Source organism: Epinephelus lanceolatus, chromosome 6, assembly GCF_041903045.1.
Source record: "Epinephelus lanceolatus isolate andai-2023 chromosome 6, ASM4190304v1, whole genome shotgun sequence".
NCBI classification, from domain to species: domain Eukaryota; kingdom Metazoa; phylum Chordata; class Actinopteri; order Perciformes; family Serranidae; genus Epinephelus; species Epinephelus lanceolatus.
The window spans coordinates 39061513-39087422 of record NC_135739.1 but is presented as its reverse complement, the minus strand read 5'-3'; the positions used below and the strand labels follow the sequence as shown (position 1 = coordinate 39087422).

Below are 25910 nucleotides of genomic sequence, written 5' to 3'. Positions count from 1 at the left end.
GGGATCCTGTGCTGTGAATCTGTGTCATTGTGTACCTGCAGGGGTCAGAGCTGCCACTTGAGCCCGTACCTGAACAACATCCCCCTGCTGTCACCTGTGTCGTCCGGGACCACACCCAGTCCTACGCTCACTCCACCAGCAAGCCTGAGGAGAGACGCTCATCAGATTTCTGAGATCAGATTCTTTCTGCTGCGTGGATATACTCACTGTACTGATATAATTACAGTCCTCTTTGCACTCACGTCGGCTCCCCTGGAAACACCTGAGCCAGAGGAACAGAAAACTCCTGTACCTTTTTATTTTTAATTTGTTTTAAAGTGCTTTGTGGCCTCTTTTTTTTTTTAGGTCAGTTTTACCTTCCGAAACCTGGGACTGTTAAACAGGTTTAAACCTGCTCCTCTCTGGATATAAATAATATTAGCACACGAAAGGGTAAGATTTGTATTTTTGGTGCCTTAATGTCTCAACCTAATGTAAACACATCACATTTTCCTTTCCTTTAATATGGCTTTCCTTCGCCCATAGATCTGCCATTAACAGATATCTTTACCGTTCTTCACAGCTGTGTGTGTTATCATTAAGAGTCATTGTCAGTGATGTAATTTTCACAGTAATTTCACTGGGATGTGGACTGGATGTAATAACGCGGCATGCATGTGAAGATTGGCCATGTAGACTGTGTGTATGTGTGTGTGTGTGTGTGTGGATGAGAGATAGAAGGTGTGGGCTGATGAAAGAAGAAATGCAATAATTTATCTTCTCCTTTTATTACAGATTAAAATGGGCTGCTTCACATTCGTCAAATTGATGATGGTCTTGTTCAACTTGCTTATCTTTGTGAGTATGTTTCTGCTTTGATTGCATATACGAGGAGGAGGCTGGGGATGTGGTGTGTGTGTGTGTGTGTGTGTGTGTGTGGGGGGGGGGGGTCTGTTCATTGATTGTGTTAAAGCTTAACATGAAAAGTCATGTGTAAAGTAAAGAAAACAAACAATAGCTTTCAACATGATGCGCAGAAAATCATTACATGCCGTCCTTCAATGCAAACAGACATTACATAAACATTTCAGATCACTGAGCCAGGAGGCCTAAATGATGCTTCTTTCTCCTCCACTTTCTCTCCACCGTAGCAATTTTCATCTCATTAACTTCACAGGCTCTAATGTTGCTACCTACATCTTCGGCTTAATGTTGATAACTAATGTGGTTTGTGAAATGGAGAGAAACTTTGGCAAGGGTAAGCCGAATTTGCCTGCCGAGTCGGGACCACCTGGGCTCCCACTGTCACAGATGAAGCTCCCTGTGCAAATCATCATTTTCCTCACATTTCTCATTTCTGCCTGAGTTACGCTGCTTGATGAATCTGGTGCGGCAGCTCTTAAAGTCACAGCAGCACCCTGATTATGATGTCTCTTTGAAATGTTAGCCATCAGAGCAGAGTGATAAAATGATTCTCTTCTGCTCATAAAGATGAGGCTTTAACAGGACTGCTCAAACACTTCAGCTGCATTTCAAGTTCGACACTGAAACATTATTGTGTCCTCAGCTGAGGAGTCCTCTCCAGTTGAGATCCGCAGTCAGAGAATTTATCTTTCGAGGAGATGAGGGGCAGGATTTACATAAGAATCAATATTCTTCTGTGAATCTGAATCAGTTCATAAATTCTAAAACTTGGCACTTTAACAATAATAATGTTACAGCTTCCCAATAGCTGAACATGCTGTGCCCACACATCAGAAAAAAAGTCACTTGTGCAGTGAAGTGTAGTTTCTAGCTGTGATGCTTGGAGGGAGGATATATTCAAACAGAGCAGTCTTCAAAAGGTATTTTAGGTTGGAACACTTTCCTGGTGTGTCAAATTTACCTTTTTGTCCAAAACCAATCATTTACCCTCCAACCAGTCACATTTGCAGGAATTAACACCAAACCTCCAACCACAGTTGGCATCCCGATGGCAAAAAATATTTGAAAGTGAAAGAGAATTTACCACAAGAGCAGAGAGTTTACTTATGTCAAGAGTTCACTGTCACAGCCCATTTCAAGAATGGAAAGAGAGGATACCACACGCAAGTTGCGCCTGAAACTAAAAGAGTATGCCAACTAAGGTAGAACTAACTTAACAGGTGGAAGCCAGGGGAAGGAGACATGTTTGTGTAGCAATGCAGTCAGACCTTTGACTACAGCTACAGGCTGCTGCAGTGCTGGAAACCACTTTACGCTGTGTGATTTTGGGCTGTCTCTTGTGGGAAAAAAAAACAAGTTGAAATCCATCCATCCATCTTCCATCCGCTTCATCCTCTTGAGGGCAGCGGGGGGGCTGGAGCCTATCCCAGCTGACATCGGGCAAGAGGCAGGGTACACCCTGGACAGGTCGCCAGACTATCGCAGGGCTGACACATAGAGACAGACAACCATTCACACTCACATTCACACCTATGGACAATTTAGAGTTATCAATTAACCTAGTCCCCAATCTGCATGTCTTTGGACTGTGGGAGGAAGCCGGAGTGCCCGGAGAGAGCCCACGCTGAGAACATGCAAACTCCACACAGAGGGGGTCCCACACCTGGGATCAAACCTGGAACCCTCTTACTGTGAGGCGACAGTGCTAACCACCACACCACCGTGCCGCCAGAGTTGAAATCTTTACTTTTAAATCAGAAGTGGTAGTCTGAGATCTAACAATGAGCCACATCCACTGACAGTCGACCAAAAAGTGCTTGACCATGCAGCTGCATTAAGATTCCAAAAATTAGGACCAAATTCTAAGAATCTGAATGCTGCTACACAGTGGCGCTGCCAAGAGGTGGCCAAGGGGGCCTCGGCCAGCCTGATACAAGACTGCAATCACATGGCCAATCTGCTGACAGGAGAAAAGAAGGAAGTAGTTGTTCAGATGTGGGTTTTAAAGCATGGCAAGATGCTGATATTTCTAAAATACAAGATCTCTTTTCAGATGGGACTCTTAAATCTTTTTCACAACTTAGAGTTGAATTCAGTCTCCCTCAAACACAGTTTTTTTTCTGCTATTTACAGTTTAGGAGTTATATCCAATCCATACCAATATATAAAAGTGGTTTGAACATTAATCAGTCTGAAAGCATCCTACTGAAACCTTCTTCTTTAAAGAAGAAAATTCTTAGTTATATTTATGATCAAATGTTTGGTTAAAATCCCTACTATCAACAGTAAAATATGTTGGAGTGAAGATTTTGGGTCCAATGTGGATGATGAAAAATGGAGAAAAAATGTTGTAAAATGCAAAGAAAATTACATGTTCTAAAAAATCCTATGAGACCCAGTATAAGATCATTCACAGTTTGCTTGGAACCCCAGCTGTCCAATGTAAATATGATCCTTTGTGTTCATCACCATGTCAAAAATGTAAAAATAGCTGTAGCATCTCATGTGGTCATGCCCTAAAACTGTCAATTTCTGGCTGTAAATCCAAAAAGAGATTAAGAAAATATTTGGGATTGATATACCTCTAAATCCATTTCAGTTAGTACTAGGGTTAGATTCCAGCTATGAACGTAGGTACAGATACATTTGTAGAATAGCTTTGTTTGCTGCAGCCATTATAGTTTCATAAAAAATGGTTGGATGAAGAGCCCCCTGACATTACAATGTGGTATGTAAAACTTATGTCCATCTTGTCATTGGAGAGATTATCACATGTGCTCTGGAGATTTTTGAAAGAGACTGGGCATCAGTATTGCTGATTTGTTGTTTGTTTGTCTGTTTGTCTGTTTATACATACATACATACGTTTATATACTGAGTAAAACAAAGAAAGAAGGAAGTAGTATAAAGAGCGAAAGTAAGGAGGGGGATTGGGGTGATGGATGGGTCAAACAAATACAGGACTTTCCCTCAGGACACAGGTGTTTGGAATCGTGTGAAGCAAAGTGAACTTTGAGTCATTCCATGTTTCTTTTCCTGAACCTAACCTATGTAACTTTACTTGCCTAAACCTAAAGACGCCCATCTATGTTTCTTTTTCTACACCTAAACTACATAACTTTATGATAGGTACGCAACCTGATTCAAGGGGTGCTAGTTTGTTAGATATCATACAAACCATTGTGTAAGGAAAATTAAAGCTGTATATTTGTCTTTTTAAAGAAAAGGGCAATATTGGAAGAACAATGAATCAATTAATATACAGATACATTACACAATAAAAACAGATTGTTGTGGAGCTCAAAATGTTAACTATCAGTACTGGCCTACGCACATCTGATAATTAGTAACAATAATTGTTAAATAAGAAACCAAAGTATATCAGTATGTGTTTCCTTAACTCTTCATACTGAAATCGTTTTCAATTAGCATACTTTAACAGCAGAATAGACTTCCTGAAATTCAGTTATTGTTTTTGGATTTGGTGTGTCAGCCCAAGATTTTCCATCTAGCCGCCCCTTTGAAAAATTTCTGCACCACAACCTTTGTCCACAAACCCACCATTTAGACTACCACATGAAATGAAACAAAGTAGAGCGATGTGCTTCTAAGTGAACTTGTAAGATTGTTATTGCACAGACGATGTCTTTGTCATTGTCTGAGTGAAATACTGGAAAATACAGCCAAAGAGGGTCCTGATTTTCCCAGGTTTTATCTGCAGAAGTTAAGGAAGCTGTAGTCATTTAAAACATGCACTGGCACTGTTACCAAGAATCAAATTTCAGTACCCTGATTCTAAATTTCTTATTTTTTATAAATATGTGAATATAAAACTAAACAAACCTATCAGAGACTAGACAGCAATAATAATATACAAGTTTGCCAAAAGATACCCAGTGATTTTAGTCTCTCCTCTCTCGTTGCCTTGGAACCGATCTAAATGAATTGGAAATTAGATGTGTCTCTGTGTGTGCTCTGTGTATGCATTTCCTCGGCCGAGCGTCGGAACTCTCAGATTGTCTCCTCCCGATAATATGACCCATGAAAATGGGTTTTAAACTCAACTGACGTCTTTCTCATTTCAGCCCTTTCAAAGAGAACCAATTCCGTTTCAATTGGGGTGGGACGGGCCCGTTCTCTTTTCTGCTCCCTCTGTATCCTTCTATCTCTTTTCTCCATTCACCTCCCCCTCTCTGGAGGCCGTGGCCTCCTATTCTGCAGCCTGTTATTCATTCCCTCTCTTCTAACCCTAATAGGTTATATTTCCTATCTCCATAGACATGATGCTGCTCCCCCCCCCCCAAACCTGCTCTTTAAAAAACCTGATTTCTTTCTGGTCCTTTTGCCATGTGGGTGTTCAACTGACAGGGCATCCACCTGCATATGGCACACTATCAAAGGGATTAGCCGTCTTAAAAAAGAAAGACATCGTGCCAGCTATAATTATACCTGGTGAGGGATGATGGTGGCACACATGGAGTTAGAGGGGGAATATGCTTGTCGTTTCACATTTAACCAACAGTGCAATGATGGCACTGAACAGGTTCAAGAGATGAGAAAAGAAACCCCGGAGTGAAAGGTGGGGAGAGGCAGAGAGACTGAAGGAGAGTAAAAAATAGATAGGAAGAGCAAGGCCAAGGTAGGGAGACAAAGAAAAAAAGGGGGAGATGATCCCCACGTGGGAGACGTCAGTGTCTGACAGGAGATGTGGAGTGTCGGGGCCTGAAGGGGAGCAGAGCGGGCCCCCTGATTGCAACGAGCCTGATGGAGCCTGACAGACTAGATCAGGTTTCAAACATGGTTTCTCCAGAGGACGAGGAAAGAAGGAGAAATCACTCAGTACGAGGAGTGCAGGGTGAAATACACCGAGGAGATGGAGGAGGATAAAAGGGCGGAAGAGAAAAGGAAGAGAAGGTCAGAGGTGGAGAGATGAGGAGGGAGACAGAGATAATGACAGTGGGATCAGGTGATTTCCAGACTGTAATGTGAAACATGGGACATAGTTCTGATTTTGTTTGTTATGAGCAGGTTATACAGGTTTTGAGTCAATAGATTTCTATGAATGCATTTCAGGATCTCCTAATGAAATATCTGTACCTTTTTAATGTTCATGGTCAGAGATTACAAAGCAAGTTTAATTACTGTAAATTCTCAGATTGCTGCCTTTATAAATCTTAACTGCAGGTTATATTAGAGACATACCTTTATTCATATGGTTTAAATTAACATAATTCCTATTTTTATATTTGATCATATTCAAAGAAGATTCCCTTTAAAAAAAAAAATCTGATCCCATTTTGATTTTCTTTTCATGCAAACTTAAAGTGTCGCCCACCTTTATCTGTGTTCTTGATAATATTCAGATAATCTACAGTGCATTTTCACAGCACTAATTCAACCAATACTGTGAATGAAACCCAATATTTTCTGCACAAATATTTCCCATTAAAAGCTATCCAGTGGTTCAAAAGGCTGTCCTTTCCTGGAAGGCTTTAAACTTGTGATTGTCTCCTCAATGAACTCTGGCCGTTACCAATGACGTGCCGATATTATTGTGCATCCCTATCACTGATAATGTCTTTCGTCAACCCACACACAGCCTAGCCGCACGTCTGTGTATGCAGGGTGTGAACCCACCAATGTAGGCGTTTCCCACTATCTGAATAATGCCCACTTTAAATAGCAGGGATACTGCACCAATCTGACTTTAGACCAGGTTTTTGTTGGTCAATGGTGCAGTCGCTTTGCCTCAAAATTGCCAACAGTGCACCTGACCTACACACCAATGGGTGCACAGATGGGCACAAGTACATTTGCTTCTCAGACAATGTGAGGGCTGGCCATGAAAATGACAACTGCATCAGTCTGAAACTAGCAATGACGGTTGGGCTGTGCTGTGTGCACTTTGACCCTGCTGTAAGTTATGGCCCATGGAGTTGATTGGTGGTTAAACTTTATTGGAAATATCAATCGATCAAGGGTCCTGTATTTTTTTTTTTTATTATTATTATTTTTTTTTTTTTTTAAATCTGCACCATGTTGTGACTACTGGATTAAGCTGTACAAGGTAAGCATAGACATTATTTATTTTGGCCCTGCAGGAATATAGTGTGCATTAAATATAATGCAAATTGGTATTTTTTATGCATCTCATTCAATTTTAACAACTTCTTTTTGGTTTCAAGAATTTATGTGTATCAGGATTCTCTGGGATGTGGCTCTAATCATAGTCTACTTGTTGTCAGGTGTGTTGTTCTCTGTATTTCTAACTGACAAGACCAAAACATTCAGTGGAAAGAACGCTCTAGGGATGACGTTTTTCTGTGGGCTGACGCAGAAGTTAACGTGTCCAGGTTCCCTCATCAAAAAGCCCTCTGTAGCAAACAAATGTTTAGGAGACTTATATATTTTGATTAGTAAGATGATCTCCACAAATGAACACGACTTTTTTTGATTTTTGAAGCCCATATGCAATCTTCAGAGGTAAAACACTAACATTAGGCTATAAAAGAACTACACTACAGTTGCATGACTTAACGTCATCCCCACAGTAGGGTTGTAAAGCCGTGTTAGGTGTGATGATGTTCTGTAGTAACCACTTTTTGACACATAGACACATAAAAGCTTCAAAATTCACAAGCAGGGTATTAACAGACATATTCTGTGTCTTTGAACAAAATTTAAAAGTCTATCAAACTTGTGTTAACCACAGACTTTAATTCAGGCATTTAACCAAAAACCCATTCAAGAAATCTTTGGACCCCAGGAGTGGGGAACCAGGAGTGCAAAAATGCGAAGTCATTTCCAGGTTTTAGGACTCATTTCCAGGGTACTCTTTACTAGTAGAAATACTGGTTACAAATGGGGAGTCTAGACTCATTACCTTCCTGACTAGCCAAATTCAGTTGCAGAGCTGAAAAAGGAAACATTCCTGTGTCCTTAGAGGACAGTCAACATCTTCCCCCTTGACTGTCCATGCTATAATCCCATAACCTACTTCTGTCCACACCAAGGCTGGCATTGTCCAGCAGCACAAAACGATCACTAAATGGATTTCCATTATGTCTGTGTGACATGAGTGGGGAGATAAAGGCAGTCATGGAAAAGGGCAGTCATTTTATTCAGAAAGGTAAAATGAGGCCAAGTTAGCTCTCAGGCCTTGAAACATAATGGGAGGCCTGAGGCAGCACCTCTCTGACTCACAAAGGGAATCCACCTCTCTGAATGGAGTCAATGATATTAAGGTGTCATAGTGTCACTAAGATGTAATAGTAAGAGATTAGGTTTAGTGATGTAAGATATGCTCTCATTTCCAAAAACCTATTACACACTGAAGAGCTGTTGAACCCACCTGAATAACTGCCAGGCAAACAAATGATTGACATTTTACTTGCTTGTGTTAAGTGTGGATTACATCCTCTGGAGAGCTAACTGCTTAGTGTCCCACTTTCATAAAGGACAGGGATTTGTGTACATGCACTTACATAGTTCTTTGCATGAATGTATGCTGATGATGTTTCCTGGATTCTCCCTGCAGCTGGGTGGGCTGACCCTGCTGGCCATGGGGATCTGGGTGAGTGTAGATGGGGGCTCCTTCCTCCAGCTGCTGGGGCCATTCTCCGGTCAAGGCATGCAGTTTGTCAACGTGGGATTTTTCTGCATTGCAATCGGGGCCGTGCTGGTGCTGCTGGGGCTCCTGGGCTGCTGTGGAGCCCACAAGGAGAGCAAGTGTCTGCTGCTCACGGTAGGTGTAAAAGACCTGGTTTAGAAAGTGTCAGCACTAGTGCACAGGCAAGCTGAAGGCATAGTGGAAGTTTAAGAGATAAGATAAGATACACCTTTATTGATCCCACAACTGAGAAATTCCAGTGATTCCAAGATTTCAAAATTTAAAAACTTAAGAAACTTAACTTTACTTCACCAATGTGCCCAATGTACAAGGAAAGCACTATAATTTAATTCCTGCCTAGTCAAAAAAGCTGACACCTGGATGCTAACATTTTGTCATACTTAGGTCTTCCTGCTAGTCTTGGAAAGATTGTTAGAGCAGGTTGTATAGTTCTGAAAACTCTGAAACAAAGGCAATTATCTTTTCCTCCAATCGCTTTCAGATAATGTCACAACTGTCGTCTCATTGGTTCAACAAAGGTCACAACAAATATTGTTTAAACCAACTGAACTTTGAGTGCTGTGCCATGCCGTTGTTCCTACAGCCCATGATTCCAAAATTCATAGCCCAAATAATGTCAAATTGGACCCAAAGCCCATATGTCTGACAGCCTGTTATCCCAAAAACAAAAACCCATTGCTCTGAAGGCCCACTGCTCTGAACATACACACTCTCTAAACAGTTAGATTCGTGGCCTGTAATCAGTTGGCCCTGCATCCTGATGTTTCACACCCTTTTTCCCCCAACTGATCGGAAGCATATGTGTATATGACTGTCAGAATTAACATCTGCAATGTGAGGCAGGTTGCTCACAGTGACAAATCCACTGAGGATTATCACCCACACACATATTCTGTCGGGGTTATGCCCTGTACATACTCCGCAAGAACAGAGAAATTTGTTATTTTTCTTGAGGTGGCAAGAACAAGAACAAAGTTCCTTCTGCCAGAACATTTCATACTTCACGAGAAAATCAACTCCACAACTCCTGGGAAGTCCTCATAGGCCCCTCCCTCAGTCATCCACTTGTGGGGTAACTTGCTCCACATTTTGTATGTAACCCATCCTTGCGTTTAAACCTGGCTTACCAACAGTTCACATAATATCCACATCCGCCCCTCCTGTCTCATTCATACCCACAACAACACCAACCCCCGAACAGCGTACATTATGCTCATTACCGACGCGGCTAACTACCTCTTAGTCCACTGCAGTGAGTCTAATGAGGAGCACAGGCAGCACACGTTCCCCTGGAGAGCCCCCATCATGTCTACATCTCCCATTGAGTTGAATGATGACGGTGCAGCAGATTCTGCGACTGACAGCGCAGGACGCAGCGCATATCTGGCTGGTGTGAGAAACAGCTGTAATGGTCTGAATGAAAACAATGGATGAGCTGATAGGACGAATCATTCAGACTCTGTCGCTCCTTATTGTCCCTCTGTGTAATCAGCCAAGCTTTATTGACAGTCTGTGATTGTTACATACAACAATAGCTGTTTAACAGGACCCTGGATATTCAGTTTGATGTTTATTGTTATTTATTTATGTATTCTGTTTTTTTAACGAAATTTCGGGATTTGAGAAAGGCTCAATACCACTGCAGTATTCATTGAAAACACCAATCGTCATCAGAGAAAGTGTAAACAAAAGGGAATCTCACAGCTAATAATGACATTTTCATGCAAATATAAACAAACATCATTGCAGCCTAAGACTTGGTTTTGGAAAACTGCTTGACAGAAGAAATATTTTTACATAATGAAATACCCCAAAACTTTCTTGTTGTCTTCTCTTCTTCCCTATCTGCAGTTCTTCTCCATCATCCTCATCATATTCATTGCTGAAGTGGCAGCTGGAGTCGTGGCTCTGGCCTACTCTTCATTTGTAAGTCCCCCCTCTTCACCTCTTCCTCTTTCTTCTCATTCACTGCCTCATCACATCCCCTCCCTGCTCCCACCCCTCTTTCCCCTCCTCTCCACTCCCCTTCCTTTGTCTCTTAATTCGTCTCGTCCCTCTCAGTCTTTCTCTTTCACCCTCTCACCTCCTCGTCCCACTCTGGATTTTATCTCCATGTAAATTCTCCATCATAGCCGCAGCCATCATTGAATTACTGGCTTTATGTCCGCCTCACTACATTCGGCTACTTAATGACTCCGGGATAGCCCCGGGCCGTGTGCGCCGTCTCTAACTTTGAGCAATTTATTACTCCGGAATATTGAAGCTAAAGCATTTTATATGCAAAACAGCCTATTTACATATGTGTCCCTCTCTCTCACACACACACATGCACACACACGTGCTCCATTTACATTTAGTGCCACGTATAATAATTACAAGGGTTTCAAATGAGCTATGTAAAAGGAGGTTAGTGAAGATTGGGATCCTATTAAAGAAAATAGAGAGTGGAGTTTTTTTTATCCAATCAGAGGATGTATCCGAGTCCCCAGGAGCAAAAGAGGTAATCTAACAAACATCCATCTGCAGGGAGGAGCTGATGAGCAGAGGACAGTGGACTCTGCACTGCCTGGAAATTTCACTTGTTTGTGTTGGTATTGTTGCTAAACCAGGTGGAGCAGCAGCTGAAAGGAATCTTAGTTTCATGCATTTTGAATGGCTTAGGGTCATGTCCATGGATGTATAAAGAGAACTGGATCCAGCTTTCAATGGGAGGGGGGGGTGTTTATTCCCATGAAAGTTGCTCAGTGGCACATGAAGCCAAAAAAAAAAAAAAGTTCAATTTCCAGATAAAAAATGACCTGGATCTTCCACATCTATGGACCCACAGAGCAATGCACTAATGATTCTTTTACAACCCCTTCCAACTGCTTGATCTCAGACTTGCTCACAGGAGTGGCAATGGGGAAATAACTCTGGATTCAGCTAGTAGAGAATTTTACAAGTTGTGTCTCTTTCACAGTGTAGGTCTACAGGGAAAACTCCTTTGGGGCTTGATGGCCTCATGTATGATGTTATGGCCAATATGTCAAACTGGCTTTGAAGCCCGGTGCTGTTGCTGGAGGATTGATTATATCCGGTGCACAGTGAAACAATATGAGTAAATGCACATGTAAGTTGTTTTGAAAGGCAACTACAAATAGAAATGTTGTTGTTTCATTTGCAAGAATTCTCTTTTTCGTAGAGATCTATCCAATCTAATCCAACTTTATTTGTAAAGCACTTTAAAACAACCACAGAGTACGAAAGTGCTGTACAGAAGAATAAATAAAAGACAATAAGTAAAAGACAAAACAGCTCGCACAAGGCATAAAATACAAGTAAAATAAATTAAGAGACATAAAACATTTGTAAAAAATAACAGCTATACAATAAAAACAAACAATAAAATAAAATAAAACAAACAATAACACAAAATAAAATCAATGTCTTACAGGGTGTCAAAGGTCAGGGAGAAGAGATGGGTTTTAAGAAGAGATTTAAAAATAGACAGAGAAGATGCCTGTCTAATGTGCAGAGGCAGATCGTTCCACATTTTAGGAGCTGCCAGAGCGAAAGCACGGTCCCCTCTGAGCTTGCGCTTAGTTTTTAGCACACTCAGGAGCAGCTGATCAGCTGACCTGAGAGAGCGGGTAGGTGAATACGTATGCAGCAGCTCAGAGAGGTAGGGCGGGGCAAGACCATTTAGGGATTTAAAAGCAAATAAAAGAATTTTAAAATGAATCCTAAAGTGTATGGGCAGCCAGTGGAGTGAGGCTAAAATGGGGGAAATGTGGTCATGTATAGTTTTATCTAGTGGGTGGTGTGTGTATTTAGTGGCATCTAGTGGTGAGTTTTCAGAACTGAAACTTCTGCCGTGTGCAAAGCATGTAGGAGAACTCCGGGGACCAATGCAAAAACACAAAAATGAGAGTGGTGGTTAGTTTGTCTGTTCTGGACTACTGTAACAACAACATGGCGGACTCCATGGGAGAGGATCCAAATGTCTGGACTTCACCGCACTCGCAGACTTTGTAGGCATGTTCCCGCGAAGTCTGGGCGTGCTGAGTGCTGTCGAAATCCACAATTCAACCAGTCCACAAGGGGCCTCAGGTGGACTTTCTGCAGACTTCCAGCGAATCTGCTTGGGCTGCAGACTTTCGCAGACTTCACAACCCACAATTCATTGCAATACGGACATTACGTCGTTTTTTCCAATTGCCGAAAGAAAAACAAAAAACGTTTGAATGTGTGAAGCACGTTTTGATAGTAAGGCCTTTTAAAATACTATTTGGATTGTGCAGGTCAAAAATAACATTCAGCCACATCATGATATAGGAATAGGTATAAGTACAGGCTGTATAGGGAAAGAAGAAGCATTTCAGGCTGCACAGTGTAATGGGCTAAAAACATTGGATGAAAAACAGCAAAAGAAGGTCTTCTAATGTCAGTAATCCCAATTTACTGACTTATAGTCCTGTCCTTATTTGCAAACATTTTTGTTTTTGAAAGCTTGTAGCGTGTAATCATTTAGACATGTAATAATGGCCTACATTTTTGTTAAGTCACAAAAAAGGCTATACATGGAAATCATACCTTGTTATCTGCAGGAACAGATGAGTAGGCACTGTTCATCAACTTAAATGACACATATATAAATATGACAGCAGCGATAATTGAACATTTCCACTGCAATGAGTTAAAAACTCTTGAGGGCTGTCTATCAGCTGCTTGCAGTCTCAGACATTATGGGATGGCGGTAAATACATCACACTACATACAACTTAAGTCCAATATGGCTCAGTCCCCAAGTCCAGAGGGTGGACAGCCATAAATGAGGTATTCTAAGGTAATGAAAATGCAATGACTCTTATTTTCAGATGATTATTAACTAATGAAAACATAGTTATGAATATTATATACCATTTCTGCCGACAGACGCCCCTAAAGTCTACACACTGGACCTTATAAACGAGCAAAGGAGCTTATCATCAGTTTTTTAATTAATATGATCTCGCTTTTAATCCCGCTCTTGTGCAGCGGATGTTGTTTTGCTCAGTGCAGGATTCTTGGAGGCAGTGGAGGTGGGTCTGTGGAAGCAAACTTAGTGGCAAATAACAATTTGCAAAAACGTGTCTGTAGCTGTTAGAAAGTTGTATGACTGTCATGATCTGTTCTTATCAAAGGACAAATGACTTGGCAAAAAACATTTGTTACATACTACAAAATGAATAGTAAAAACATTTGTCTGATCACTACAGAGACTCAAAGAGCATTTTGTAACAAATTTAGTGGCTGAATCTGCAACTTTTTTCCTTTTTTTTATTCCTGACTTTGTACTGTGTTGTCACGATACTGGAATTTCTAACTTTGATAACCTTGAAAAATATTGATATTTGATACCATTTCAGTACTACAGGGAAGCATTTACATTGAAGCCATTTGTTTTTTTTATTATGAGAAAAATACAACAAGGCTATAATATGAGAATAACAACTTTTGTTTTCTTGGTTAGTAGCAGGGAACATCAGAATGACTGCAGTAAACATTAACAATTGGAGAGAGCAACGAAGCACAGCCAGTACTGGTGTATTGATACTGCAGAAAATTAGTTTTGAAACAATTTTAAATATTCTGAATTAATATGAATCAATGAATCATTTTTTTTGACAACACTATTCAGGATAAATAAAAGTTGTATATTATCACTCTTTTCTTATGTTGATACTTTACATATTTTTTCCAAGATTATTAATGTGTTTATTATATTAGCTAAATTATATCATATAGCATTTTAGCGACTGATACAGACTTTCTTGATCACAGACCTGATGAAGACATAAAATCAGAATGTTGTAAAGCTTTTTTAGGAGCATCAATACATTCAGCCAGATCTCTCTAGGAACTGTTTCTAGATACAGAAATGGCTTTCTTAGGAAAATGTTCTGTTGGAGATAAGATAAGACATATTTTCACTGCAGTGGCAGGTTTTAAGATAGTATGTTTTTTTAGGAATCAACTATAGACAAAAATGATAAGTGGGTGATTTTTTGCGGTGAACAGGTTGGCCTTTAACTTCCTCTCGCTCTCTTTGTTTAATGTTTACGGTCCCTCTCTCCGTCATCCAATGTATTCTGGTCCTGTCGAACCTTGACTGTGCCTGCTCTCACACAAAGAAGCTAAGTGAGTGTGTGTTTTTCTGTGTGTGTATGTGTTCTTGGAGGCTGAACAGGGAGCGCTGCTGCTGCTTCTGCTGCTGCTCCTGAGGCGGTTTTGTTGAAATAAACCTGCCCCATCTCTCGCCTGTCATTTACAAAAACTGAGCTAACCTGAGGTGAGCAATGTAAACGGCATCTGGTGGCAACAGCCAGCCAGCGTGCCGGTGCAGAGAGAAAGAGAGAAAGGGAGAAAGGGATGCGCTATTGTCTAAAGCTCACTGAAATGCAAGACGTAACTCATAGATTTGTCTTCCTTAAGGAGATCACAGATATGGTCCAGAGTCAATTTAACGCGCTGTTTGTTAGCTTTAGCATCATCTGTTCATTACAAACACAAAGGACATCGTCAGTTCCATCACGGATATGAGTGTGTGTGAGAGCAGCTGTCCATCTCCTGCTTTTGATAAGACACAGTAAACACAATAGCATCAGAATAATGAATATGGGCAATATACATCTAATATGCATATATATAGCCGCCTGTGTCAATGAAAGACAGAGGCATAGACAATGAAAGGAGAAGATAAATAAAACGTTGATCTATTCTGTCCTACTTATCTGCAGCATAAATCTGCCTTTCGGCCACCAGGCCCCCGCAGCTCATCTAACCAAAGAGCCAATAACCTTCAGGTGGTCGGAATAACTGAGATTTAATAAGCAATTCCAGCAGGCATTATGAGAGGCCGTCAGTGGTCATGGTTGTTCTTTCTCCACCAAGTGATTCGGAAGTGACCAGGGTGAAGATTTATTACAGGGGCCGATATGGACTTCACACTGGATGAATGAAATAGATGTGAGGTGGCATTTAATGAATCATGCTGACTTCCATATACAGTGAAGGAATGTTCTCTCAAAACGTAATCCAATACTGATTGCTGTTTGCTTTAAAATCTCATCAGTAAGAGGAAAGATTAGCCCGAGTTAGTGATGGAAGATGATGAACTCCATTTACTGCTAATTTTAAAGCTGCACCAGTCACTACCTTTATAACAACAATGGAAAAAATGACTGTGTGTGTGAAAGGGGTCACCCACCAACTCTGGAGCTCGACAAAGCATTTTAGCATCTCTTAGCATTGTGAGTATTTGATATTACATTTTTCCAACCTGCTCTCACAGAAATGTGAAAAATGAGCATGAATTCTTAACGCTGCATGGCTGCATGGCAGTGGCAAGAAATGTGATGAGGTTATGTGCTGGCACTACCGAAACAATGCCAGTGGTAAGTCAGTAAGTCCTCTGGCTTGGTGGACACATGAATTCCCTGTTTCGATAATGTCACGCAATGGGCAGTGGTTAATGTTATGACCCCATAGATAAGAGTGAGAGAAAGTGGTCAGGGTTATGGTTGTGCCAAACAAACACTGGGCTTTCACCCAGGAGACCACTGTTCATGTCCCGTGTGAAACTAAAAGTCATTGTTGACTTCTATTAACTTTATGTGCCTACATCTTTAGTAGTTACATCCTGATCCTGTTGTGACATAAGTGACATACTTATGTCACTTTAAGATGTGCTTATGTCACGTACATAACAAACCACAGTCTTTTTCTAAACCTAAGAGAGTACTTTTGGTGCCTAAAGCTAATTTAACACATTATGTGCCACAACCATGTAATGCAGTGTTAAGAGGTTGTGATGATTTCATGTATTTCTTTGAAATCGCGTTGCATTTTTCTTGTGTGTAACAAGTCAGCTACTGTCTTTGTTTGGATAAGTTGCAACTTGGAAAACAGGTCAAAAATCTTTCATATTGAGCAGAATACTTCACACCAAAATGAACCATACGTCTCCATGGTGCACTCAAAAGTCAACACAGCTTTACACTCCAACTAGTTTTGACAAATTGTTTAATGTGGTATTTGGACCCTAACTTAAGATAGAACGTACATATAGCTGTGTGTGACTACACTGCAATGATAAAAGAAATGAGGGGCACAAACCAGGGCTTTGTTGACAGCAGATGAACCAGAAACTGGTGTCAAGGTGTATCCCATGTCACCATATATTGCATTTTTTCCTGATGTTTTCACTCTTTTTCAAACTGCATACGAATATCATAAGCAGCACCTTATGGCCGATGCCACCAAGCATTGCCTTTCCTCATAACAAAGCAAGGCTCAGCTGAATGTAATAAGGTTTTCATTTATTGCTTTTCCACTTAAGAACAATAACCAATTAGCAGCTGGTGAGTCAATGCAGTAAAAGATATTGACAATTATTTCAGAAGCAGCAACACACTGTAAAGCAACGCGAGATCAATAACACATGAAGCTGAAGATTTTTATCATGTGCGTGTAGAAGGTGTTCACTCTACTGTATTGATAAATGTGTTATCGCCTCCCGCCTCGCTGTGCTGTGTGTTGCTACAGGCTTTGTCCTGCCTGTCCACCGTGTGTGTGTGTGTGTGTGTAGGGGCCCATATCAGTGTGTAAGCATGCGAGCGTGTGTGTTTAACGGGATGTGGTGAGGCACGGGGCAGAGTGACAGTGATGAATTAGCCGGCTGGTAATAACCCTCTCTGATCTCAGCCGCTCTCACAGCTTCTTGGGGGGCACTTTTAATTGTGGCATGTATCCCAACATCCCCTCGGGCATCTCGTACGCCTGCCCCCTTCGCTGCACACACGCACACACACACACATACACACACACACAGAGGGAAAAAAATGCACTTTCAGACACATAAACCTGATAGACACAAGGTTGCACGTGGCCGCATGCACATACAGTAAAGCACACACTCTCCTTCCTCATCAGTGGGTCTTTGTGTGACTGTACGCGACGGGATTATTAATCAAAATGAAAAAAAACAGAGGAAGAGAGCAGGGAGAGGAGGAGGAGGAGGAGGGGGCGAGGCGTGAAAGAAAGCTAACCTGTGTGTTTGTGAAGGAGTTCTTTCACAACAAAAGACTCTCCTAGACTCTCCTCACCTAAAACATAACCTGCCTTTTCTGCACTTTGGATAAACACAAATAGCAGACAAAATGTGTCCTGACCGAAGCCATCAGGAGCATCAATATATATGTAAATGCCACATAAAAAGGAAAAGAAGAATGGAGAATAATGGCTCGGTCAGTTTTTGATTTATTTTCATTTTTTCCAGGTGCCGGGCCGGGGCTGTTTATTTCCCAAGTGCTTTGTGTGAGAGAAGATTTATTTAATTTCTGATGAATAGGTGACTCCCAGAGAATTACCTTTCCTGCCCGTGAAATCAGCTGCAGTATTTTATTTTCAGGGGCTTCCATAGTGTGGTGTGTGTATACTTAAGTGTGTACATGTGTGACACTGTCAGACTTTGACAGTAAAAGCTCTGCAGTGCAGTGATGTGCTTTTATATCCATTTACAGGAGCTCGTTTGCATGTATAGGCCTCTCATCTACATGCTGGATCCTGAAAGAGACAGCGTGACGTGCTGGGGGCTGTAGAAAAGTGTATTTTTGAAAAGTGCAATGTATTTACCCTTGATGGAGCTAGGCTTAGTATTTTGGAAAGGGAGGACATTTTGGGGAAAAAATAGGATATTTCTGATATTGACAACACTTCTGGTAATTTTGGACTTATTTGATAGTAGTGGCATTTTATATATGTTGGGAAATTTGGACAATTTTAACAGTGATGACATCTTTTGGAAAATGAGCACATTTTATGAAAATGTAGACATTTTAGGAAAATAGGGACATTTTTGATCACATTTCAGAAAGGGAGAGAAATTTTCAAATTTAGCAAATAGGACATTTTTAGATATTTTATAAAGAGAGGATATGCTGGAAAATGAGGAAGGATTTTGTAAGAATGGGACTTTTCAAAAAGGGAAGACATTTTGGAGAGTGTGCTTTTTTTTGAAAAGTGAGAAATTGTCAAGACAGAAGTGAGGACTTTTTTTTCAATTTGTTTATTGGGATTTTTGACAAGTGATATGATACGGTGTGATATATATTCAGTTAGCAGGCTATCACATATACAAAAATTATAAAAGAAAATTTGCAGGGTGGAGAAAGCTGTGCTAAGAAACTATGGTTGATTCAGACTTTTTCCTTTTTGTAGCCGGGTTGGATTTTCTCTTTAATATGACTGAGGAAGGGATTCCATACCTACTTAATAAAAAAGTCTTTGTGGAGCACCTCAATGAGTAGTTTATTTTCTCTAACTTTATAAAGTACAGTACACCTTTGATCCATTCAGCATTTAAGTAAAATTAGGTGTCTGGCAGGCAAAAGTACTGCAGTCAGCTTCAGTCTCACATAGTACGTGGGGGTCTCGACAGACACCAAAGATAGCCATTACAGGTCACATGTCACTAGTTTTGTTCAGGCATTCTGAGACTGTTGTGAAGATAGAGACCAAAATTCATGAAGCTTAGCACAGGACCAGAACATATGGGCAGGAGTAGTGGGAGATAAGTTGCAATGAGACCAACATCGGGGAAAGATTTAGACATTTTCTGTTTTGTCCATTGGGTGTGATGGGACATTTTTTAAAATGTGATAATATTTTAGAAAGTTGCAACATTTTTGTTCTATGTCAATCATATCAATCAATTTATTTGTCCCATGAAATCATAAGATACAACTCTAGTGAAGTGTAATCCCACCAGTTCCTTAAATGTGCATTAAAATGGACTAATAATGATTATGTTTGTATGACTGGGTGGTCTTAGGCAGGGTTTTCATTTAGGATCACTGTGGAGGGTAGAAGCCCTCCCGGAGCCTCTCAGCCTCTCTAGTGTCCCTGGTACCTTCCTCCTGACCTCAACAGGGCAAAAAGGCAGTTATCCAGGTGGCTGGGATCTTTAATGATTCTCCTGGCCTTATTCTTGCAGTACCTAGCATAAAGATCCTCTCCATAGTGTGTTCAAATGAATGAGCCACCCTTTGCAGAGCCTTGTGCACCTGTTGGGTGTCATTTCTGTACCAGACGGTGATGTTCCCGGTCAGGATACATTCGTTGGTGCAGGGGTAGAAAATTCTCAGTATTTGAGGGGATATCTTGCAATTTCCTCAAGTGTCTGAAACAGCCTCTGCCGAGGCAGGAGATGCTCCTGAGGTGGAAGAAGGCTGTTTTTGTGACGTGTTTGATGTGCTGGTCAAAGGAGAGGGTTTGATCGAAGATGACACCAAGGTTATGGACATGGGGGGAGGTGAGCACAGTGGAGCCACTGATGGAGAGGGAGAAGTTATGGGTGGATTTGATGAGAGATTTGGGACCAATGATGATGACTTCTGACTTGTCACAGTTAAGTTTGAGAAAATTGGTTTGCAGCCAGGATTTTATTTCAGTGATGCAGTTCGTGAGGGTAGAGTGAGTGGCAGGAGTGATGGCTTTGGTGGAGATGTGGAGCTGAATATCGTTGGCAAAGCAGTGGAACTGAAGTCCATGATGACGGATTATTTGACCAAGGGGGAGAATGTACAGGATGAAGAGGAGGGGGGCGAGAACCAAACCTTCAGGGAACACCTTGGCAGAGGGGAGCAGTGGGGGAATGGCAGTTGTTGATGTTGATGAACTGATATCTGTCGGAGAGTTAGGATTTGAGCCAGGAGAGAGCAGTGCTGGTGATGCTGCAAGCAGTTTCAAGGCAGGAGACAAGGATGGAGTGGTTGATGGTGTCGAATGCTGCACTCAGGTCGAGTAGAATGAGTATATTGAGGTGGCCGGCATCAGAGAAGAGGAGAAGGTTGTTTGTGACTTTGAGGAGGGCAGATTCAGTGCTATGGTGGGTCATAGAGGTTACTGACAGAGAGGTGGGCTTTGAGTTGTGAAGCAACAGCACGATCCAGTAGTTTTGATAGAAAGGGGAGGTTAGAGATGGGTCTGTAGTTGTTTGGGATGTCAGGATCGAGTCCAGGGGTGACAGATGGGGGTGACAGCAGCACGTTTGAGGGAGAGTGGGATGGAGCCAGTAGTTAGGGAGGAGTTCATTATTGTGGTGATGAGTGGTGATAAAGCATCAAGGCAGGCCTGGGATGGGATAGGGTCCAGGGTGCAAGTGGCAGCTTTCATTCCTGCCATGAGAACAGGTAAGTCTGTTGGGGAGATTTGGGAGAACTGAGACAGAGGTAGACAGGGTAAGGGATGGAGGTTGAGTAGAGGCCAGGTCTCTGTGGATAGTATCTACTTTTTCTTGGGAAAATGACAAAAAAAGATACCTGTTGATATTAAGGAGGGGGGGGGGGCATAGCCCCCTTCTCTGATTCTCCACAAAGTCCACTATCATCTTCTTAGTCTTGTTGACGTCTTTTTAGGGAGGATATTTTTGGAAAGTGAGGACATTTTACCCTGTTCTTATTGTTTTAAATGTGTTTAAGGGGATGGAGACTTGGTTTGGGACCAAAGCCAGGGTAGGGCTTAAGTTAAGCTTAGAGGCTGTCAGTGAGAGTCCTCACATTTCTGTGTATGTGTGTTTTCCTCAGGCTGAGGGGATCCTCAGAGCGTGGGCGACCCCTGCTTTACAGAAAGATTACGGCAGTGATCCTGTGGTCACTAAGATCTGGAACACCACCATGACAGAGGTAGAGTATCTTTGACATCCTGCACCAGTTCTTTTCAACATGTTCATGTTCAGAATTTAAAGGAATGTACTGGTTTTGCAGGTCTTAGCTCTAAACTACAATCTGCAGATGCATATGAATGTTCAATATACCTGATGATTGTTTTCCAAATCACGTGATGAGGTTTTAAATGAATTTTCCCACCTTGTTTAAGACATTGTTTACATTTTCTCCCCATGAAAATCAACTTGCTTGACTTTATTTATGTTAAAGTTTATTTACTGGCATGTTATGTTGCAAGTGTTGTGCGCAGTAGGGCTGTCAATAAAATTCGAAGTTCGAAATATATTCGAATATATATATTTTTTATAAATTCGAACCTAAATTTGATAATTCAAATATCATTAATAATTAATTAATACTATTAATAATGTTGTATATCACTGCGAATCCCGTTCGGGCGGAGATGGCTCGCGCACAAGCCGGGCCAGAGAGGGACACAGCAATGGAGGGAGAGGCGCCGATGGAGGAGCCCGCTGCGCCAACACCACCCAGTGCGCTGTCCGCGATGTGTGACCTGTTCGGGGAGAGATACAGAGAGAGTGTTGCACCTGCTGCCTCCCTGCCTACCCTTTTTGAAGAAGAGATGAAACGTTACCAGAATGAGACACCACTACGAGCCGACCAGGATCCACTCTTGTGGTGGAGAACTACGCACTGAAGCATCCAAACATTTCTCAGATAGCGAGGCAGAAGTTGGTCATACCTGGCACTTCAGTGAGGTCAGAACAGGTGTTTTCATCCGAGTGTCACGTTCATATTGCATCAGCAATAAGCATCTTATTTTTTGTGGGTTTTTTTGAAAATAATAATAATAATAATAATAATATTAATAAATTTGAATATTATTCGAACTCTACTAAATTAATTCGAAAATATTCGTACTCAATTTCATGGTGCTTTTGACAGCCCTAGTGCGCAGGAAGTATTTCATTATTTTGTACTAACAGGAAATCACATAACATTTTCGCCAATGAAAACTCCTGCTAATGTACATGCTTTAAAAAGTAAGAGTAGCAACTAAAAATGATAATTAAAAATTACAGTTAATTCCTAACACAGAGGATATTATAGTGCATATACTCAGAAAGTGAGTTGCAATCAATAGAATAAATAAATAAATAAACACAGACTAAACACAGAGTGAACCCGGGAATTTGGGGCCCTGAAGGTGTGGGGCCATACTGTGGTGTCCCAGTTGCTAGTCCACCATTATATTTTAGTATGTGTGCTGATATATCTCTCATTTTACAGTTTGGGCAGCAGTGGCTCAGTAGGTACAGTGGTTCAATTGTCGAAGTGTCCTTAAGCAAGATACTGAACCCAAATGCTCCTGATGGCTGTGCCACCAATGTGTGAGTGAGTGTTTATCTGATGAGTTAGTGGCACCTTGTAGGGTAGCCTCGGCTATGAATGCGTGTGTGAATGTGCTGTAAAACACCTTGAGTTGCTAAGACTAGAAAAGCGTTATATAAATGCTGTCTATTTGTCCACTTACTCCCTCAGTTACCTTGACTAAGGCTACTGTGTGCAGTTGAGCTGAGGTAAAATTAACAAAAGCAGACAGATATTGTTTGCTTTTATTTAATTTCAATTCAGAAATGTTAGCTTTGAGAGTGCCTTTAGCCACAGGTGGTTCTTGCTGTTTTATTAGTTCAGCTCAATGCAGGACACAGCAGAGCAGTGTAGACCTTGACATAAAAAAATAAAATAAAATATAAAACATATTTTCCTGCTTGTATCGAGTTAAAAGATGTTTTGTGAAACCAAAACATCATTTTCATCAGAAAATGAAACTTTTCTGATTTTAGATGAATAGAATTTAGTTTGTGGAATTTAAAGCCTCTTAACTTGACATTTGTAGATGAAACAATGTCAATGAAACTTGAGATAACTGACAGACTTCACTGTTAACAGTTTTCAATGGTTGAAAACTTTCTGTAAATGCAACACAGTAAAAAAAAAGAAAAATACTCATCTGTTCTGAATGTAAACGCACAATAATACAGAGCTGAACTGACAACCTGAACCTACACAGCAGCAAAGCTCCTACTACAAATTGAGTGAAAAACATTTATTCACCAGCTCGCACAGTGTAGATGGATATTGCTTACGGGTAGAAAACTATATCTTTATTCACAAAACACTCTCCTCAAGTGTTCTGCTGGGTTTTTCTTCCTCTTACAGCTGAAGTGCTGCGGTTTCACCAACTACACAGACTTTGTGGACTCTAAGTTTGTACAGGAGAACGGAGGCAGCCTGCCGCCCACCTGCTGCTGGAACTACAGTGCCCCCTGCAGCCCGGACGAGGCCGAACGCAGCACTGTGCCGGTGAGAAGGAAAACACCACTAATTTAATATAATAAACATACATACAAAGTATAGGCAGAGGAGGAAAGCCTTTATAGTGTACCATGGGGTGAGTAGGATACACACATCTCTTAATGGAATACAATCCAAGATCATCACAAATCAAGGCCTTCAAAATGACCATTAAGTTGAATCAACATCCCTCTAAACAGTTTCAACAGAAACTGAGCATTGTAAATGTGGGATTTACCGCAGGGCTGTTGTAATAGACTGCGTCATGTTTTACCCAGGTGTACCTAATAAACTGGTAATTGAATGTAAATGTCAGAAGTGCTACTCTTGTTTTAAGTCATTTATTCAGGACCAACACAAAGAGTTTACAGTCATGAGAGACGCTCCGAGAAACCGTGCTTCGGCTCAGCAGTGCTTTGAGCTAAAGGCTAATTTTAGCATGCTAACATGCTCAGAATGGCGATGCTAACATGCTGATGTTAAGCAGGTATATAAACGCTCTCTACATTTATCAAAACAAGGTTGTTTTTCTGACCATGCCAAAAAAATGGAAGGGGACGTTATCTTTGACATACGAGGACAACAGCTCACATTTTTACACAGTCTCTCCTGGAAGACATTCACAATGTTGCACTTGTTTTGTACGATGGAAAAGTGACAAATAGTTATGTCAAAAATGAAGAAAGAGAGCTACAGAGTTCAAACCCATGCACCTCTATCCAGCCCTGTCTCCTAGAAAGTACATAGGCCTACACAATACATTTTGAAGGAAACATAATGCCAACAGATTATGTTCTCTATTAACATAATGAGGAAATATTGCTAATTAATGTATCTGGCAAGTCTGACAAAAGTGGCAGCATTATATTTTCATTACCTTTTTAATCCACCAAAATCACAATCTTTACCTTAGATAAAGTGTTTTTGTTGCCTAAACCTAAGATGTCAAGGTGCAAACCCAAAGTTCTGGTGTCAGCGCTTTGCAATTTGTAGGTCTGCCATCTTCCAAAGCCACCTTGTTCCAAAGCCTACGTGGTCCATGAATAGTGTTTCGTTACCTGAACGAAACAGCACAATCCGGGCAGTGATCATGTTGCCACAACAACGTGATTGAGAAAGCAGTTTAGTAACATATAAACACAACTTCTAGGAGACAGCATTGCTCTATCATGCCCCCACAGCTGGCCAATCACAGCTTGAAGTGGGTGTAAATGTCTGATTTCTTGGCAATTCATCCAGCAGTTGCTGAAATATTTCAGTCTGGTCATTCTGGCAGTGTTGGTTGACTGACCAACCAATTGCTATAATTTTAACCCGTAGCTAGTGTGGCTAAGAAATACCAGTTAGGTTTCAGACTGTTCATCAGATGAACTAAAAATTCAGTGACACTGATGTGATTTTGAGCCTACTCATTGGTGATTTTTCATTGTTTTTTAGTTTTTTTAACAGATTTTATTTGGCCGACTGATTAATCCAAAAAGTACTCAATACATAGTTAGCTATATTAGCTACTTACTGTACATAAGATGCATCAAGCCCTAATTTCCTTACACAGAGAACGTGTATTACATTGAAATATAGTGAATGTCTTTTTTTTTATTGGCCATTAGTTCCTTTTGGGGTTTTTTTGTGCCTCATGTCGATTTGTCAAGCATTGATGATTATTTTCCCCTTTAGGGCTGTTTTAAAAATATCCTGGAGACCCTCAAAGAGCACGCCAACATCGTGGGAGGCATCGCAGCAGGAATAGGAGTCTTAGAGGTAAAATGACATAAAATGGGAAAGGCAAGATTTTCCAAAATTTGTTCAAATTAGCTTTCTAGTCTTTTTTTTTTCATTTCTATTGGCAAACTGACTGACTGAATAGCGACTAGACTAACCAAACAGTCAGTCTGGTTTTAGTGAATATAAGGCAAAAACAGATTAACATTTGTATTATGGTCTTTCCTCAGATTGCTGCCATGATAGTGTCCATGTACTTGTACTGCCACCTGGACAACAGAATCAGCTGAGACACCTTGAGGAGAAAAAAATGATGGGAATGAAACAGACAGATCACATATGGGCTTGTTTTTTAATCTGCATTATTTAACAATCTGTCTCTTAGGATATTTCTTTTTCTTCTGGTTCCCTATTTTTCAGAAAGATGTCTAGCTTTACTATTAAGTCATGTTTATGGTGAAATGAATCCAGCAATTGTATTTTATATAAAGAGAAAAGATTTCTAAGCACACGCACATACAGAGTGTAAATATTTCACATTTGCCAATAAAATATATGAAATAGCATTGACTTACTGCTCACTGCATTTA

General features: G+C 40.9%; 1 protein-coding gene across 2 annotated transcripts; it reads left to right on the top strand.

Moving 5' to 3' along the window:
- On the top strand, window positions 1-25910 carry tspan1 (tetraspanin 1). 2 transcript variants are annotated; one of them, XM_033622542.2, is made up of 8 exons: window positions 3-432; window positions 775-837; window positions 8441-8647; window positions 10385-10459; window positions 21139-21237; window positions 23464-23607; window positions 25276-25359; window positions 25551-25910. In XM_033622542.2, the coding sequence occupies exons 2-8, from the start codon at window positions 781-783 to the stop codon at window positions 25608-25610; spliced, it is 726 nt and encodes a 241-aa protein (XP_033478433.1). In that variant the 5' UTR covers window positions 3-432; window positions 775-780; the 3' UTR covers window positions 25611-25910. The 2 variants fall into 2 exon arrangements, with proteins under 2 accessions (XP_033478434.1, XP_033478433.1); XM_033622543.2 differs by lacking the exon at window positions 10385-10459 and having other exon boundaries at window positions 1-432.